Here is a 16784-nt window from a genome sequence, read left to right as displayed (position 1 = left end):
ATATATATATATATATTATACACACACACACACACACACATATACACACACACACACAAACAAAGAAAAACAAGTAGATAGAATATAATATTTTTTTTAAATAAAGAATAAAAAGTAGAATAAAAATAGAATAGAAAGTGTTAGAGTTAAAGGGTTAAATAAAGGTGGAACAGATGTGTTTTTAGTCGTTTCTTGAAGATGGTTAAGGATTCAGCTGCTCGGATTGAGTTGGGCAGGTCATGCCACCAGGAGGGAACAGTTAATGAAAAAGTCTGTGAAAGTGATTTTGTGGCTCTTTGAGATGGCACAATAATACGCCGTTCACTTGCAGAACGTAAGCTTCTAGAGGCACATAACTTTGAAGTAATGAATTTAGGTAAATGGGTGCAGAGCCAGTGGTGGTTTTGTAGGCAAACATTAATGCCTTGAATTTAATGCGAGCAGCTACTGGTAGCCAGTGCAAATTGATGAACAGAGGTGTGACATGCATTCTTTTCGGCTTATTAAAGATTAATCTTGCAGTGGCATTTTGGATTAATTGTAGAGGTTTGACAGAAGTGACTGGAAGACCTGCCAAGAGAGCATTGTCCAATAGTCCAGCCTGGACAGAACAAGAGCTTGAACAAGGAGTTGTGTTGCATGTTCTGAAAGAAAGGGCCTGACCTTCCTAATGTTGTATAAAGCAAATCTGCAGGACCGGGCAGTTTTAGCAATGTGGTCTGAGAAATTCAACTTATCGTCAATCACAACTCCAAGGTTTCTAGTTGTTTTTGAAGGAGTTATGGTTGATGAGCCTAACTGGATGGTGAAATTTTGTTAACGTTAAATAATAAAAAAAAAACTTTGTTGCCTAACAAAGATATTTTAAATTGTTTATTTAAACATTCCATCATAATTTGTTAGTTTTAAACAGTCCATCATGTATAAATTAGTGTGAAAGTCACATTATATAAAATAACAGTTAAAAACCGACACCCTCTTTAAATCTTTCAAACTTTCTATCCCTTACTAAGCAGTGGCTTAATAAAACTTTAACTCTTTATTGATATATTATTAGGCAACCTGCTATTTTCCCTGCAACTGAATAAATAAACAAATGATAATGAATTAGTTTAAATCAGGGTTCCTCGATAGGCGTCCTACATCCGGCCCGTGAGAGAAAAAAGTTTAATGTGGCATGAAAATTCAAACGCAGCATCAGAAAGCTACATTAACTTACATCATGTCTACACTGGTTATAATCAGTGATGCTGTCTTGGATGCGGCGCGACACGACAAATCCCCGACAGTAAACTGCTGACTCGTTCCATTTATAACGTACTGACACAACGTGCAAATGATTTGCGATGCTTTGTCGCGTCCAGTGTAGATACGATGTGACAAAACATGGCGAGTGTGTAGAAAAGAAAAGTGGACATGGAAAATAGATGATTCAAATGTGAATGGACTGAACAGTTTTGAGTGAGTGAGTGACTGATATCTTTGTTATGGAATACACGCTTTGGTTCGCAGTGAGTTCACAGGTTTAACGTACAAGTTTGCTTTAATTTATTTTCAAGATCTGAGGTAAAATATCTATTGTTGCTTTCACTGTGGCTATAAAGATAACGCAAAATAATATTCAAACTCACACTAGACACTTTTAACATCGAATAAAGCACATAATCATTACCTGAGGTTATCACTGTCATATTTTGTATGTTGTTCCTGCAGCGACGTCGCAGAAAATAAAAACCGTTCCTAAAATAGAATCCCATGTCGCTTATTGTCACGTGTCGCAGTCGCGAGGGGTTAGTGCCAATGGCCCTTGGCTTGGTATTGTTGGCAGAATTCGGCCCTCGGTGAAAACTAATTGAGGAAAGCTACATTAACTTACATCATGTCTACACTGGTTATAATCAGTGATGCTGTCTTGGATGCGGCGCGACACGACAAATCCCCGACAGTAAACTGCTGACTCGTTCCATTTATAACGTACTGACACAACGTGCAAATGATTTGCGATGCTTTGTCGCGTCCAGTGTAGATACGATGTGACAAAACATGGCGAGTGTGTAGAAAAGAAAAGTGGACATGGAAAATAGATGATTCAAATGTGAATGGACTGAACAGTTTTGAGTGAGTGAGTGACTGATATCTTTGTTATGGAATACACGCTTTGGTTCGCAGTGAGTTCACAGGTTTAACGTACAAGTTTGCTTTAATTTATTTTCAAGATCTGAGGTAAAATATCTATTGTTGCTTTCACTGTGGCTATAAAGATAACGCAAAATAATATTCAAACTCACACTAGACACTTTTAACATCGAATAAAGCACATAATCATTACCTGAGGTTATCACTGTCATATTTTGTATGTTGTTCCTGCAGCGACGTCGCAGAAAATAAAAACCGTTCCTAAAATAGAATCCCATGTCGCTTATTGTCACGTGTCGCAGTCGCGAGGGGTTAGGACAAGAACTACTTTTTATCGCGTCGTGTCTGGCAAAGTTCTTCTGTATCTAAATGCAAAAATTTTCATAATTGTTTGAATAAAACACACACACACAAACAAAGAAAAACAAGTAGATAGAATATAATATTTTTTTTAAATAAAGAATAAAAAGTAGAATAAAAATAGAATAGAAAGTGTTAGAGTTAAAGGGTTAAATAAAGGTGGAACAGATGTGTTTTTAGTCGTTTCTTGAAGATGGTTAAGGATTCAGCTGCTCGGATTGAGTTGGGCAGGTCATGCCACCAGGAGGGAACAGTTAATGAAAAAGTCTGTGAAAGTGATTTTGTGGCTCTTTGAGATGGCACAATAATACGCCGTTCACTTGCAGAACGTAAGCTTCTAGAGGCACATAACTTTGAAGTAATGAATTTAGGTAAATGGGTGCAGAGCCAGTGGTGGTTTTGTAGGCAAACATTAATGCCTTGAATTTAATGCGAGCAGCTACTGGTAGCCAGTGCAAATTGATGAACAGAGGTGTGACATGCATTCTTTTCGGCTTATTAAAGATTAATCTTGCAGTGGCATTTTGGATTAATTGTAGAGGTTTGACAGAAGTGACTGGAAGACCTGCCAAGAGAGCATTGTCCAATAGTCCAGCCTGGACAGAACAAGAGCTTGAACAAGGAGTTGTGTTGCATGTTCTGAAAGAAAGGGCCTGACCTTCCTAATGTTGTATAAAGCAAATCTGCAGGACCGGGCAGTTTTAGCAATGTGGTCTGAGAAATTCAACTTATCGTCAATCACAACTCCAAGGTTTCTAGTTGTTTTTGAAGGAGTTATGGTTGATGAGCCTAACTGGATGGTGAAATTTTGTTAACGTTAAATAATAAAAAAAAAACTTTGTTGCCTAACAAAGATATTTTAAATTGTTTATTTAAACATTCCATCATAATTTGTTAGTTTTAAACAGTCCATCATGTATAAATTAGTGTGAAAGTCACATTATATAAAATAACAGTTAAAAACCGACACCCTCTTTAAATCTTTCAAACTTTCTATCCCTTACTAAGCAGTGGCTTAATAAAACTTTAACTCTTTATTGATATATTATTAGGCAACCTGCTATTTTCCCTGCAACTGAATAAATAAACAAATGATAATGAATTAGTTTAAATCAGGGTTCCTCGATAGGCGTCCTACATCCGGCCCGTGAGAGAAAAAAGTTTAATGTGGCATGAAAATTCAAACGCAGCATCAGAAAGCTACATTAACTTACATCATGTCTACACTGGTTATAATCAGTGATGCTGTCTTGGATGCGGCGCGACACGACAAATCCCCGACAGTAAACTGCTGACTCGTTCCATTTATAACGTACTGACACAACGTGCAAATGATTTGCGATGCTTTGTCGCGTCCAGTGTAGATACGATGTGACAAAACATGGCGAGTGTGTAGAAAAGAAAAGTGGACATGGAAAATAGATGATTCAAATGTGAATGGACTGAACAGTTTTGAGTGAGTGAGTGACTGATATCTTTGTTATGGAATACACGCTTTGGTTCGCAGTGAGTTCACAGGTTTAACGTACAAGTTTGCTTTAATTTATTTTCAAGATCTGAGGTAAAATATCTATTGTTGCTTTCACTGTGGCTATAAAGATAACGCAAAATAATATTCAAACTCACACTAGACACTTTTAACATCGAATAAAGCACATAATCATTACCTGAGGTTATCACTGTCATATTTTGTATGTTGTTCCTGCAGCGACGTCGCAGAAAATAAAAACCGTTCCTAAAATAGAATCCCATGTCGCTTATTGTCACGTGTCGCAGTCGCGAGGGGTTAGTGCCAATGGCCCTTGGCTTGGTATTGTTGGCAGAATTCGGCCCTCGGTGAAAACTAATTGAGGAACCCTGGTTTAAATGCTTAAGCTAGACAAAAGAACATTTTGCTACCCTGATGACCCTAATAATAATTGATGCCTGATGTTCAGGAAGTTGCAGGTATTACATGAATGCACATTGTCTGCTTCCCCTCTAGGATTTTGTGCCGTGCATTACTGGCCTCTGATGTGGCTCAGCCGAAACTGAGAGTACTACTTGAGCTGTACACAAATCTTGTGTTGTTCTGCAAAGAGCAACATTTTAACAGGGAACAAACTTCTGTACTTATCTCTATGATCAAAAACGTACATCAGTTTAACACAGGTAATGCACCCATAGTACTCATAACTTGCTTAATAAAGTACTTAATAAAGAGTTAACTGTATAGAATTTTGTACAAGAAAATATAAACACTCTTTCTTGTCAACCTTTCAGAAACGCTCCTCAATAACACAGATCACTGTTTGACCTACTGCAGTGAACTTCTGCTTTGCCATTCAGTCAGGGTATGTACATATACTGCTGTTCAAACATTTTGGGTCAGTAAGATTTAGTTTGAAATGAATACTTATATTCAGCAAGGACGTATTTTAATCAAATTGATCAAAAATGACAGTAAATACATTTCTAATGTTACAAATAAACGCGGTTCACATTTAAACTTTCTATTCATCAAAGAATCCTGAAATAAAATCTGTTAAGCATATTAAGCAGTATCACCATTTTTAACATTGATAATACTAATAATGTTTCTTGGGCACCAAATCAGCATATGAGAATCATTTCTGAGAGATCATGTAACAGTGAAGATTGAAGTCAAATTCAGTTTTACCATCTTATGTATGAATTACATTTTAAAATGTTAAAATCAGTTAAAAGCAGTTATTTTAAATTGTAATATTTTAAAATATTGCTGTTTTTACTGTATTTTGAACAAACAAAAGCGTAAAATATATCTTTCAAAACCATAAAAAAATTGTACATACCTCAAACTTTTGAACGGTAGTGTAGATCTTATATCTGCATAGACATTTTTTGTGCTCAAACCTCTTTTATTCTTTTTCCCATTAAACACAGAGGCCTCCTTTCAGTATTGACCTTTTCAGCTCGAAGCAAGTGACACAAATTTTGTCCTATTTCATCAACACATATATGAGACATTATTTTTTATACAAATACATTTTTACCCCAGAGGTATGTATGAGGCTGTGAATCTGTCAGGCCAAATACTGTGCGTAAATTAAGTATTAATTTATGTTAACAGGAAAATTAATGATGAACTTTATGACCACTTTCTCTTGCATGGTAAAGGTACAGCTGGATATATCTTTGTCATATATTGGAATACCTGAGGACACAGATATAGAGGAAACTGCCCAGTCTGGTACAGTAATGCACATCTGATTAAATAAAATATACCTGTAGCATACAACTGAGAATTGAAAGCATATATGGTCAATTGTTGTTTAAAGAAAGTGTTGCAGATGGCAAAAGAGAAACTGAGAGGGAGACAGAAATGGATGGAGAAGTTCAACAAAGTGCTGCACTGGAAATGACGGCTACAGAGACAGACAGTCTCGAACAAGGTACTAATATATTAAAGTTTATCAACAGGTTTAATTGAATTTGAAGTAAATAAGACTACTCCAAAAACAAATTTGCAAGCTTGCACAAGGCATTAGCTCAATTTATTATTAGCAAATGTATTATTTGTTTTCAAAACAGAATAGAATTAAATCTGAAATAAAATTATTAAAATTACTTTAATTTAAATTATTATACATGTATGCCCAGTTTCCACAAAACACAAATACTTTTTTTAAATTTAGAATTTATTTTAGTAATTTAGAAAACCTGTAAATACAAGTGGAAGTGATTTTAAAAAAAAGTGCCTATGTTTATATTATATATTTTTTTCCTCACACAAGGCTCTTCTCTAAAGTCTGAGCTAAGGACCATTGTTCAAAAGGAAGTGAGGGATGAAGTGATGCGTTTGACTGCTCAGCTACAACAACGGCTCCAGGACAGTGCTGATCAGCTAAATAATGCCATTAGTAAAGTGGAGACCAACATTCAAGTTAAGAAGTAAGAAAATATGTCCCACTTCTTTAGTTTTGGAAACCACTAATAAAAAAAAACACAAAATACAGTAATTATATATATATATATATATTATTCATATATGTATACCTGTTTAGAATTAGTACTGTACCTTGATGATGAATGGATAATGTCTGATCGACTCTGATAAAAAGAAACAAGTGGTATACATAATTTTGTAAGGATTTTAAAAAAACTCTCAGTAGGGTTATGTAACTGTAATGCTATGTTTCAAGTATGCTATGCTTTGTATTGAAAGTCTTAGTCCACTCCACATTGTTAAATATTCCCTGTGCATCTATGGTTTAGTCTTCAACAACCTGGAATTGTTTTTGAAGCAGAAGAATGATAATAAATTCAAATACAACCTGCTTGGTGGAAAAAACTTTCAAAGGCTAGAGAGCTTGAATAGGAGACAAGCTCTGTTAGGTAATTGTGAATACAAGTCTTTTTTTTTTTTGGTCCATATAATAAGCAATATCAGACGATACCACCAATAAGCATGTGACAAAACTATACATTTTAAAATGTACAATCCACAGTGAGTGATTAAAATGAGGTCACATGGCCTGCTGCTAAAATCAAAAGCACCATCCATCTTTAAAGACAAAAAAAAAATAGTTGTGTTTTGTGCACCTTTTGGACAGGCAGGCTATATACCCTTACTTAAAGACATAAACAATAAACTGTAAATTGACAGATGAGGGATATCTTTAGAAACAAAAATATGACCTTTAGTTTTCAAGGTCTTCAAGGCCCAGTAGAATGATTTTAGCCGTGTTCTGGAATAGAGCAGCTCGGTTCTGTTGCTCCCCTTTCTTGACCCAGTGTCCATATATGCGGAAAGCACAGCCGTCGATCAGCTTGCGCACAACGCGGATGGAATAGGGGTCTCTTGCTAGGAGCTCCTTTGTTAATGGTCTGGCTCGGTAGTACCGGCACTGCATTCGTATACAAGCTAACACGGTCAAGATCAGGGCCTGAAAATGCAAAGAACAATTTGGAATTTGTTTCTGTGTACAAAAAAAACTAAAATATATATAAAAAAAAAAAAAGCTTTTTTTTTTTTTTAGATTTAGATAATTTTTTAATAATTTAGAAAACCCTGTAAAGACAAGTGAAAAAATTTGGTAACACTTTAGAATGATGGTCCGTCATTAATCATACGCTACTGTCGAAAAGTTTGGGGTCAGTATGATTTAAAAAAAAATTCATTAATACTTTTATTCAGCAAGGATGCATTCAATTGTTCAAAAGTGACAGTAAAACATTTATAATGTTAGAAAAGATTTCTATTTCAAATAAATGTTTTCTTTCATCAAAGAATCCTGAGAAAAGTGACATGATCAGGGCCTGAAAATGCAAAGAACAATTTGGAATTTGTTTCTGTGTACAAAAAAAAACTAAAATATAAAAAAAAAAAAAAAGCTTTTTTTTTTTTTTGATTTAGATAATTTTTTAATAATTTAGAAAACCCTGTAAAGACAAGTGGAAAAAATTTGGTAACACTTTAGAATGATGGTCCGTCATTAATCATACGCTACTGTCGAAAATTCATTAATACTTTTATTCAGCAAGGATGCATTCAATTGTTCAAAAGTGACAGTAAAACATTTATAATGTTAGAAAAGATTTCTATTTCAAATAAATGTTTTCTTTCATCAAAGAATCCTGAGAAAAGTGACATTTTTTTACAAAAATATGTTCCAACATTGATAATAATAAAAAGTGTTTCTTGAGCACCAAGATGGCTGCTGAAATATTAAACAGTTCTGACATCACATTTCACAATACTACTGCTACTGTAATTTCTTAAATAAATGCAGTCTTGGTGAGCATAAGAGACTTCTTTCAAAAACATTAAAAAAAATCTTTGAATGGTAGTTTATATAAATGAAAAAAACAAAAACAAACACACACCTTAAATGTCTTCCTGGGGCTAAAGAGCCGCACATCCTCCTTTTGGTACTGACGGAAGAAAGGATGAGCTAAAGCTTGCTCAGCCGTTAGACGAACTGTGGGTTCCACCACTAAAAGCCAGGAGATCTAAGTGTATTTAAGCAGAGGTGGACAGTAATGAAGTACATTTGATTGAGTACTGCACTTAAGTACACTTTCTGAGTAACTGTACTTTACTTGAGTATTATTTCTTCTGGAAACCTATAACTTTAACTTCACTACATTTGAAAGGCAAATATCGTACTTCTCACTCCACTACATTTCTATCAAGGTCCTCGAAGTAGAAAGTGGTTAGCAGCTTTGAAAGTCAATGGGTGAACTTTTTCTTCTTTAAAATGTGATTTTTTGACAGCCTATCGGTAATTTTTCTTTTAGGGTTACGTGAAGTGATTTTCCAGCATTTTTGAACATTGACTAGTTGAAAATGTGATATTTATTTATAACAATTCAATAATAAGTAGTTAATGTTGTGGTATATATTAGACACAATATTGTATTGATTTTGCTAAATTGTGTAATATATAAATCCACAGAGCAACTGTTGTGCGTCTCCTTGAAGTAGCAGTGCACAGACTGTTCTGTGTATGACCTCAAAGTACTGCGAGAGTGATGTCGTCAAATAAATCTTGCTTTGTTTTTTTTGTTAAAGCAGTGTTGTTTTTGTAAAGTTATACAGCTACAGCTGTGTTTTAATGCAGGTTTAATTTTTTTCTTATCAGTCTGTATTTACCGCAATTTCACTGTCAACTCAGTTAAAATGTGGATGAATGGCTACATGTAGATGTGTGCACACACCGCTAGAGCTGTATGAGACCACGACCATGCTGCCTTCGTCAGGGTGGGTAGGCTTGTTAAATAAAATAATTTATTTTTTGTCAACTCGTTTCATTTCTAACATTCTACATTTCAGTTTTTAACACTCTAAAAGCTCTTTACTCCAAAGATACTACAGGCTAGTCAGTGTATTCAGGTGTAATATATTGTAAGTTACTTCAGAGGCATAAGGTATTGCAAGAATAATAAAACAGTGCATTGACAAACTTAAGTACTTTTACTTAAAGGGTTCACCCAAATTCTGACATTAATTACTCACCTTTGTGTTGTTCCAAACCCGTAAGACCTTAGTTCATCTTCGGAACACAATTTAAGATATTTTTGATGAAATCTGAGGGCTCTCTGACCCTCCCATAGACAGCAAGGTAACTACCAGGTTCAAGGTCCAGAAAAGTACTAAGATGATCGACAAAGTAGTCCGTGTGACATCAGTGGTTCAACTGTAAAGTTACGAAGCTACAAGAATACTTTTTTGCGCAAAGAAAACAACAATAATGGCTTTATTCCACATTTTCGTCTCTACTGCATCACTTGTGGACGCGTGTTCACGACAGCATCGTGACGCGAGCGTGTGGCGGCGCTGGCGCTGACCCAGATCCGGCGTAATTACATCATCACGCCGGATCTGGGTCATGCGCTCGCGTCATGATACTGTCGTGAACGTGCGTCCACATGTACTCACAACACGAGGGTGAGTAATTAATGACAGAATTGACATTTTTTTACAAAAATATGTTCCAACATTGATAATAATAAAAAGTGTTTCTTGAGCACCAAGATGGCTGCTGAAATATTAAACAGTTCTGACATCACATTTCACAATACTACTGCTACTGTAATTTCTTAAATAAATGCAGTCTTGGTGAGCATAAGAGACTTCTTTCAAAAACATTAAAAAAAATCTTTGAATGGTAGTTTATATAAATGAAAAAAACAAAAACAAACACACACCTTAAATGTCTTCCTGGGGCTAAAGAGCCGCACATCCTCCTTTTGGTACTGACGGAAGAAAGGATGAGCTAAAGCTTGCTCAGCCGTTAGACGAACTGTGGGTTCCACCACTAAAAGCCAGGAGATCTAAGTGTATTTAAGCAGAGGTGGACAGTAATGAAGTACATTTGATTGAGTACTGCACTTAAGTACACTTTCTGAGTAACTGTACTTTACTTGAGTATTATTTCTTCTGGAAACCTATAACTTTAACTTCACTACATTTGAAAGGCAAATATCGTACTTCTCACTCCACTACATTTCTATCAAGGTCCTCGAAGTAGAAAGTGGTTAGCAGCTTTGAAAGTCAATGGGTGAACTTTTTCTTCTTTAAAATGTGATTTTTTGACAGCCTATCGGTAATTTTTCTTTTAGGGTTACGTGAAGTGATTTTCCAGCATTTTTGAACATTGACTAGTTGAAAATGTGATATTTATTTATAACAATTCAATAATAAGTAGTTAATGTTGTGGTATATATTAGACACAATATTGTATTGATTTTGCTAAATTGTGTAATATATAAATCCACAGAGCAACTGTTGTGCGTCTCCTTGAAGTAGCAGTGCACAGACTGTTCTGTGTATGACCTCAAAGTACTGCGAGAGTGATGTCGTCAAATAAATCTTGCTTTGTTTTTTTTGTTAAAGCAGTGTTGTTTTTGTAAAGTTATACAGCTACAGCTGTGTTTTAATGCAGGTTTAATTTTTTTCTTATCAGTCTGTATTTACCGCAATTTCACTGTCAACTCAGTGGATGAATGGATGAATGGCTACATGTAGATGTGTGCACACACCGCTAGAGCTGTATGAGACCACGACCATGCTGCCTGTGGGTAGGCGGGTAGGCTTGTTAAATAAAATAATTTATTTTTTGTCAACTCGTTTCATTTCTAACATTCTACATTTCAGTTTTTAACACTCTAAAAGCTCTTTACTCCAAAGATACTACAGGCTAGTCAGTGTATTCAGGTGTAATATATTGTAAGTTACTTCAGAGGCATAAGGTATTGCAAGAATAATAAAACAGTGCATTGACAAACTTAAGTACTTTTACTTAAAGGGTTCACCCAAAAATGAAAATTCTGTCATTAATTACTCACCTTTGTGTTGTTCCAAACCCGTAAGACCTTAGTTCATCTTCGGAACACAATTTAAGATATTTTTGATGAAATCTGAGGGCTCTCTGACCCTCCCATAGACAGCAAGGTAACTACCAGGTTCAAGGTCCAGAAAAGTACTAAGATGATCGACAAAGTAGTCCGTGTGACATCAGTGGTTCAACTGTAAAGTTACGAAGCTACAAGAATACTTTTTTGCGCAAAGAAAACAACAATAATGGCTTTATTCCACATTTTCGTCTCTACTGCATCACTTGTGGACGCGTGTTCACGACAGCATCGTGACGCGAGCGTGTGGCGGCGCTGGCGCTGACCCAGATCCGGCGTAATTACATCATCACGCCGGATCTGGGTCATGCGCTCGCGTCATGATACTGTCGTGAACGTGCGTCCACATGTACTCACAACACGAGGGTGAGTAATTAATGACAGAATTTTCATTTTTGGGTGAACTAACCCTTTACTTAAATAAAAATCTGTCTTTTCAACTTTCACTTGTAATGGAATAATATTTGACCAGCAGTATCTGTACTTTCACTCAAGTAATGGAGTTGTGTACTTTGTCCGCCTCTGTATTTAAGAGAATGCACATATGGTTAAATTTCTCAATGCTAGCAGTTCACCTATATGCTACAGGCTAAGAGAATGCTAAGAGAATCTCACCAAGTCTTTGACAGTGTCAGACCGGTCATCCCACTCAGGAGAGCTAAACTGGTACCGGCCTTCCATGATCAATCTCAGCATCAGCAGCTGTTTGCGATGCCAGAATGGTGGAGAACCAGCAAGAAGCGTGAACATGATCACACCACAAGCCCACCTGTGGAAAAACATGGAGCAAATGATGAACCAACTGCAGTACAAAGCTGTTGTGACCCCAAGAAAGGTTTATTAAGGTTTAATAGCAAAACTCACAGGTCAACCTCTCTCCCATATCCCTCATGTGTCTCATCCATGGAGCACTTCAGAATCTCTGGTGCCAGATATCCTGGTGTTCCACACAACTCTAACAAAGGAAATGGACAAAGACCAGTGTAACAACATTGTATGTTGTTCAATTTTTAAAGTATGAGAATCTGTTTTGATTTGCCACTGTTGGAAGGACAGCGTTGATTTTCTCACCTCTTAGTTTTTCATCAGGCCCCAGCTGGACTGAAAAGCCAAAGTCAGAAAGTTTGATGTGTCCCTGGTCGTCCAACAGAATATTTTCAGGTTTGAGGTCACGATGTACAATATTTAGAGAATGTAGATACTGGACAGCCTCCAGAAGAGCACGCATCATACTCCTAAAAGCGAGAAGAGTTTTGCAGGAAATATTTGTGGCTAATTATGGTATGAGAACAATTTGCCACCATAGAAACTTGAAGCAAGATCTGAGAATAAACTGAAACCTCACCTGGTTTCCTTTTCACTGAGAGTGACTTTTTCAGTCAAGTAATCGAATAGCTCTCCTCTCCTCATGCTGTATGAAAAGATGTGTGTGAAATTACAACATATACACTACTGTTTAAATGTTTGGGCTTGCTAAGATTATGCTTACCAAGGCTGCATTTATTTGATCAATTTCAGTAAAAACATTTAAATATAGTTAAATATTATTACAATTTAGAATAACAATTTTCTAGTTTAATATATTTAAAAATGTAATTTATTTTTATGATGGCAAAGCTGAATTTTCAGCAGCCATTACTCCAGTCTTCAGTATCACTTCAGTATCATTCTAATATTCTAAGATGATCAATGTTGATATCTTTGAAGAAACTGTGATAGATTTTTTTCTTAGATAGATTCTTCAGAAGTTTAAAATGCAAATCTTCTGTAACATTATAATTGTTTTTACTGTCACTTTTGATCAATTTAATGCATGCTTGATGAAGCACTGAATTTATTTAATACACGAGTTTCACAATTTGAGTTGAATTACTGAAATAAATGAACTTTTCCACGACATTCTAATTTATTGAGATGCACCTGTATTAATATCCTTTTATTTATTTAATTAAAAAAAAATCTTACTAACCCCAAACTTTTCATAATAATATAACATAAAATAATATATATACTTACAGGTCAAATACCAAAAATATGAAGGTTGTTGACTCATAAGAATCAATAAGTGTGACTGAAAAAGGAGCACAGATAGGGTCAGTTACTATTCAGAAAGGTTTGAACAGATGTTTAAACATTAGCAGTACATTTCAGACTCACTGATGGACGGGTGGCCCTTCACCACATTGAGCACATGGATCTCCTTCAGTGTGGAGCTCTTCACCTCCTCTAACTGCTGTTCTGTCATTTTCTCTGCAGTGATCTCAATGATCTTCACTGCAAACTCCTGCCCTGTGTGTTTGTGTACACATCTGCTCACCACACTGCTCACACCTCTGCACAGTGGACAGTTCAGTTACAAGATATCTCAAAAAGTGACACCAAAACACTTGCTGAATCGAACAAATACTCACCTCCCAATCACCTCTTTGGGATCATACTTCTGATAAAACTCTTTCGCCCCAACCCAGTCGGGCAGTTCATCTCCAAGAATGATATCGCGAGTCATACTGATAACCTAAACCAGACACATTTATTTACTTTGATTTGAATGAGTGAAGAGAAGGTATACATGTTTTCTTCTTGTGTATTACATATCTTGATTGCCCAATCAATCAGTCATGCTTGTGCTATCATATTCATCTAATGCACAATGTCCCACTACACTTAAAAGCCATTTCAGGGTGTGATATTACATCTAAACCACCACAGCTGTTTACCTGAAGCTGAATAATGCTCTCTCAATGCCCATTTTAATAGCAACAAAAATTCAACATGATCTGAAAGCGGTGAAGCACATTTTTTAAATGTTCTTAGTTTAGCTTAAAAAAAGAAAAAGAAAAAAAAAGTGTATTCCTTTGGGAGTTTCCATTAAGATCTACTAAATATTTATTAAGATTTATTAGATCTAAAATATTTATTAAGCATTATTGTTATTACTATTATTAATGACAATAATAATTAATACTATTAATAAAATAATAATACAAATGAATTAATAATGTGAATATTTGTCGTAATAGCACATTGTTTTACATGTTTGTAATAAATGTTTTAAATTAGTTGCTATAACGAAGTTAATTGATATAACGGACATGATTTCACATTAGTTGCCATTTATATACATTAGAACCCTAAAAACATAGGGAACTACAGTGGACAAATGTGTAACCCTCTCAAAATACATTATTTTTTTTTAAGAAGTAATATAATAGCATATATTACGGTGGCAGAGAAGTGCAAAGCAAATCACAATTCTGAAAACAAAATAAATTACAAACGCAAATGCAAATGCAAGTCTAAAAAACAAAATAACAATTCAGAAAGCACAACAACAAGTCAGAAAACACAATGACAAATTTGAAAACAAAATAACAAGTCAGAAAACACAAAGACAAATCAGACAAACCAGAAGAGGTAGTTATATATTTTGAGACAGTGCCATTGGTTTGGGATTACTCACTGCTGACTGGACGAGACATCTGTCAATCAACGTATACAGGAAGAACCAGCCGAAGAACAGCAGAGTCGTGGTAGAAAGTTCGGAGATGGTATTAAAGTAGCTCAGTTTAAATGTATTGTATGAATTGCCCTTACTATGGAATAAAAAATAGGGGGTGTCTACTTACATTTAGTTAAAAGTGGCTGTTAATCATCAGCTCCAGTGGTGCAGATGGATGAGTGTGTGTCATTGGCTTTTTGACACGATCGACCCAGGTTCGATCCCGTCTTTTGCCCAACTTTTTTTCCCTCCCTTTTCAAATCTCGTATTAGCAATGGATTCTATTTACACTAAGTGAAAATAGCAGTATTTTTAGCAATATGCCATTTACACTAAGTGCAAATACCTATTTACACTATGTTAAAATAGCAGGATTTCTACTATCAAGTATACTACTTGTTGCAAATAGTGGCAATTATCTGCACTTCAGTATTGTAGTACATTATAAAACAGTATGCAATAATAATAACGTATTGAGTGTAAATTATATTTTATTCCATAGTAAGGGCAATTCATACAATACATTTAAACTGAGCTACTTTAATACCATCTCCGAACTTTCTACCACGACTCTGCTGTTCTTCGGCTGGTTCTTCCTGTATACGTTGATTGACGGCAGTGAGTAATCCCAAACCAATGGCGCTGTCTAAAACTATACCTACCTCTTCTGGTTTGTCTGATTTGCCGTTGTGTTTTCTGACTTGTTAATTTGTTTTCAGATTTGTTGTTGTGTTTTCTGACTTGTTATTTTGTTTTTGAATTTTGTCATTGTGTTTTCTGACTTATGTTTTCTGAATTGTTATTTAGTTTTTTAGACTTGCATTTGCGTTTGTAATTTGTTATTTTGTTTTCAGAATTGTGATTTGCTTTGCACTTCTCGGCCACCGTAATATATAGACAGTAATATTTTGATTAAGAAACTGTTATTTATGATAATGTAACTGTTTAATTATTTAAAAATGCATGCATCGAAAGGTTAAACCACATGCTTGCAGACTGATAAGCGTAATACCCACTTACATGAAATAACAGCACAGAGTAGCAATAACTGAAAACAGTCTGTTCTGAGAAATGAGCTGTTGCGACCAATGACCTCGTATGCTGTTCCTGTCCCAACCCAGAAAAGCCGAAAATGTACTCACAACCACTTCCACAAAATCAACCGAAGTGCGCAGTCATCTGACGGCTCAGTGTTTTCACCTGTCCGGCTGAAAACATGAATTTGAGGCCACTGACAATACTGCCATAGCACTGCAGAAAACTTTTGTAGGGCTCCTGGGAATGTCAACAACACCCTCGTCGACTCGCACTTCTCTGCCTTGTAAAGCACAGATGCTGTACTGTCGTTGTTCATCACTGCCACCTATAGGATGGAGCGGGTACTAGCACAACCTATTTATTGAGTCATTTCTTCGCTCTGGTTTTACCAAAGGAAATTTAACAAGATGTGGCAACAACAGATATAGAACAAAACGTTTTTACATATAAAACATGAATAATCATTTTGGAAAAATATGGTCAGACTCCAATCAATTCAGCCAAATAAAAGCTGTTTTATTTGACATAAATTTGGTCACTTCATGGGGCCTGTCATGCTGAGATCCCATGACCAGCTGAATACAACTTATGGTCCTCCTAGGAAGATTGTATTTATGAGCTGGTAAGTCTTAAATACGACATCAGCTGCTTTCTAAACACTTTGGTCAATTGAAAATGCAAATGCTCCTAACTAAATATCACTATTGATAGACAATTAATGCAAAATCAGTAACAGCTGAAGGAAATACACTAATTAAAATCAATAATTTAAATATTAATTAATTACATTTAATAATAATTGATATAAACAGCAGCAAGATATAAACAGTGCCAACGTGCAAAGCCCATCTTCTGATGAGATGGACAGATTGGG

At 35.5% G+C, this 16784-nt stretch overlaps 2 protein-coding genes across 3 annotated transcripts in view; one reads left to right on the top strand and one right to left on the bottom strand.

Annotated features, from left to right (window-relative positions):
- LOC107566122 (coiled-coil domain-containing protein 189-like) overlaps positions 1 to 6610 on the top strand; it is a 7779-nt gene extending 1169 nt beyond the window's left edge. Inside the window, exons 5-10 of the mRNA XM_016251498.1 lie at positions 4479 to 4647; positions 4759 to 4829; positions 5401 to 5517; positions 5635 to 5707; positions 5796 to 5909; positions 6252 to 6610. Of these exons, the coding sequence (XP_016106984.1) occupies positions 4479 to 4647; positions 4759 to 4829; positions 5401 to 5517; positions 5635 to 5707; positions 5796 to 5909; positions 6252 to 6412 (705 nt within the window). The 3' untranslated portion in view covers positions 6413 to 6610. The remainder of the gene's footprint in view (positions 1 to 4478; positions 4648 to 4758; positions 4830 to 5400; positions 5518 to 5634; positions 5708 to 5795; positions 5910 to 6251) is intronic.
- Positions 6611 to 6697: 87 nt separating this feature from the next.
- Positions 6698 to 16175, bottom strand: LOC107566018 (phosphorylase b kinase gamma catalytic chain, liver/testis isoform-like). 2 transcript variants are annotated; one of them, XM_016251375.1, is made up of 10 exons: positions 16015 to 16175; positions 13785 to 13888; positions 13531 to 13706; positions 13390 to 13444; positions 12719 to 12784; positions 12445 to 12608; positions 12238 to 12328; positions 11989 to 12142; positions 10168 to 10293; positions 6698 to 7403 (listed from the first exon to the last, which is right to left on the bottom strand). In XM_016251375.1, exons 2-10 carry the CDS (start codon positions 13877 to 13879, stop codon positions 7158 to 7160), a joined length of 1173 nt encoding a protein of 390 aa, XP_016106861.1. In that variant the 5' UTR covers positions 13880 to 13888; positions 16015 to 16175; the 3' UTR covers positions 6698 to 7157. The 2 variants fall into 2 exon arrangements, with proteins under 2 accessions (XP_016106861.1, XP_016106871.1); XM_016251385.1 differs by lacking the exon at positions 16015 to 16175 and adding an exon at positions 15893 to 15960.
- Positions 16176 to 16784: the final 609 nt, after the last annotated feature.

This window comes from Sinocyclocheilus grahami, unplaced genomic scaffold (assembly GCF_001515645.1).
Source record: "Sinocyclocheilus grahami isolate Dianchi unplaced genomic scaffold, SAMN03320097.WGS_v1.1 scaffold26.1, whole genome shotgun sequence".
NCBI lineage: Eukaryota > Metazoa > Chordata > Actinopteri > Cypriniformes > Cyprinidae > Sinocyclocheilus > Sinocyclocheilus grahami.
Note: the sequence above shows the minus strand (reverse complement) of the source record. Positions and strands in the feature narration are given on the sequence as shown.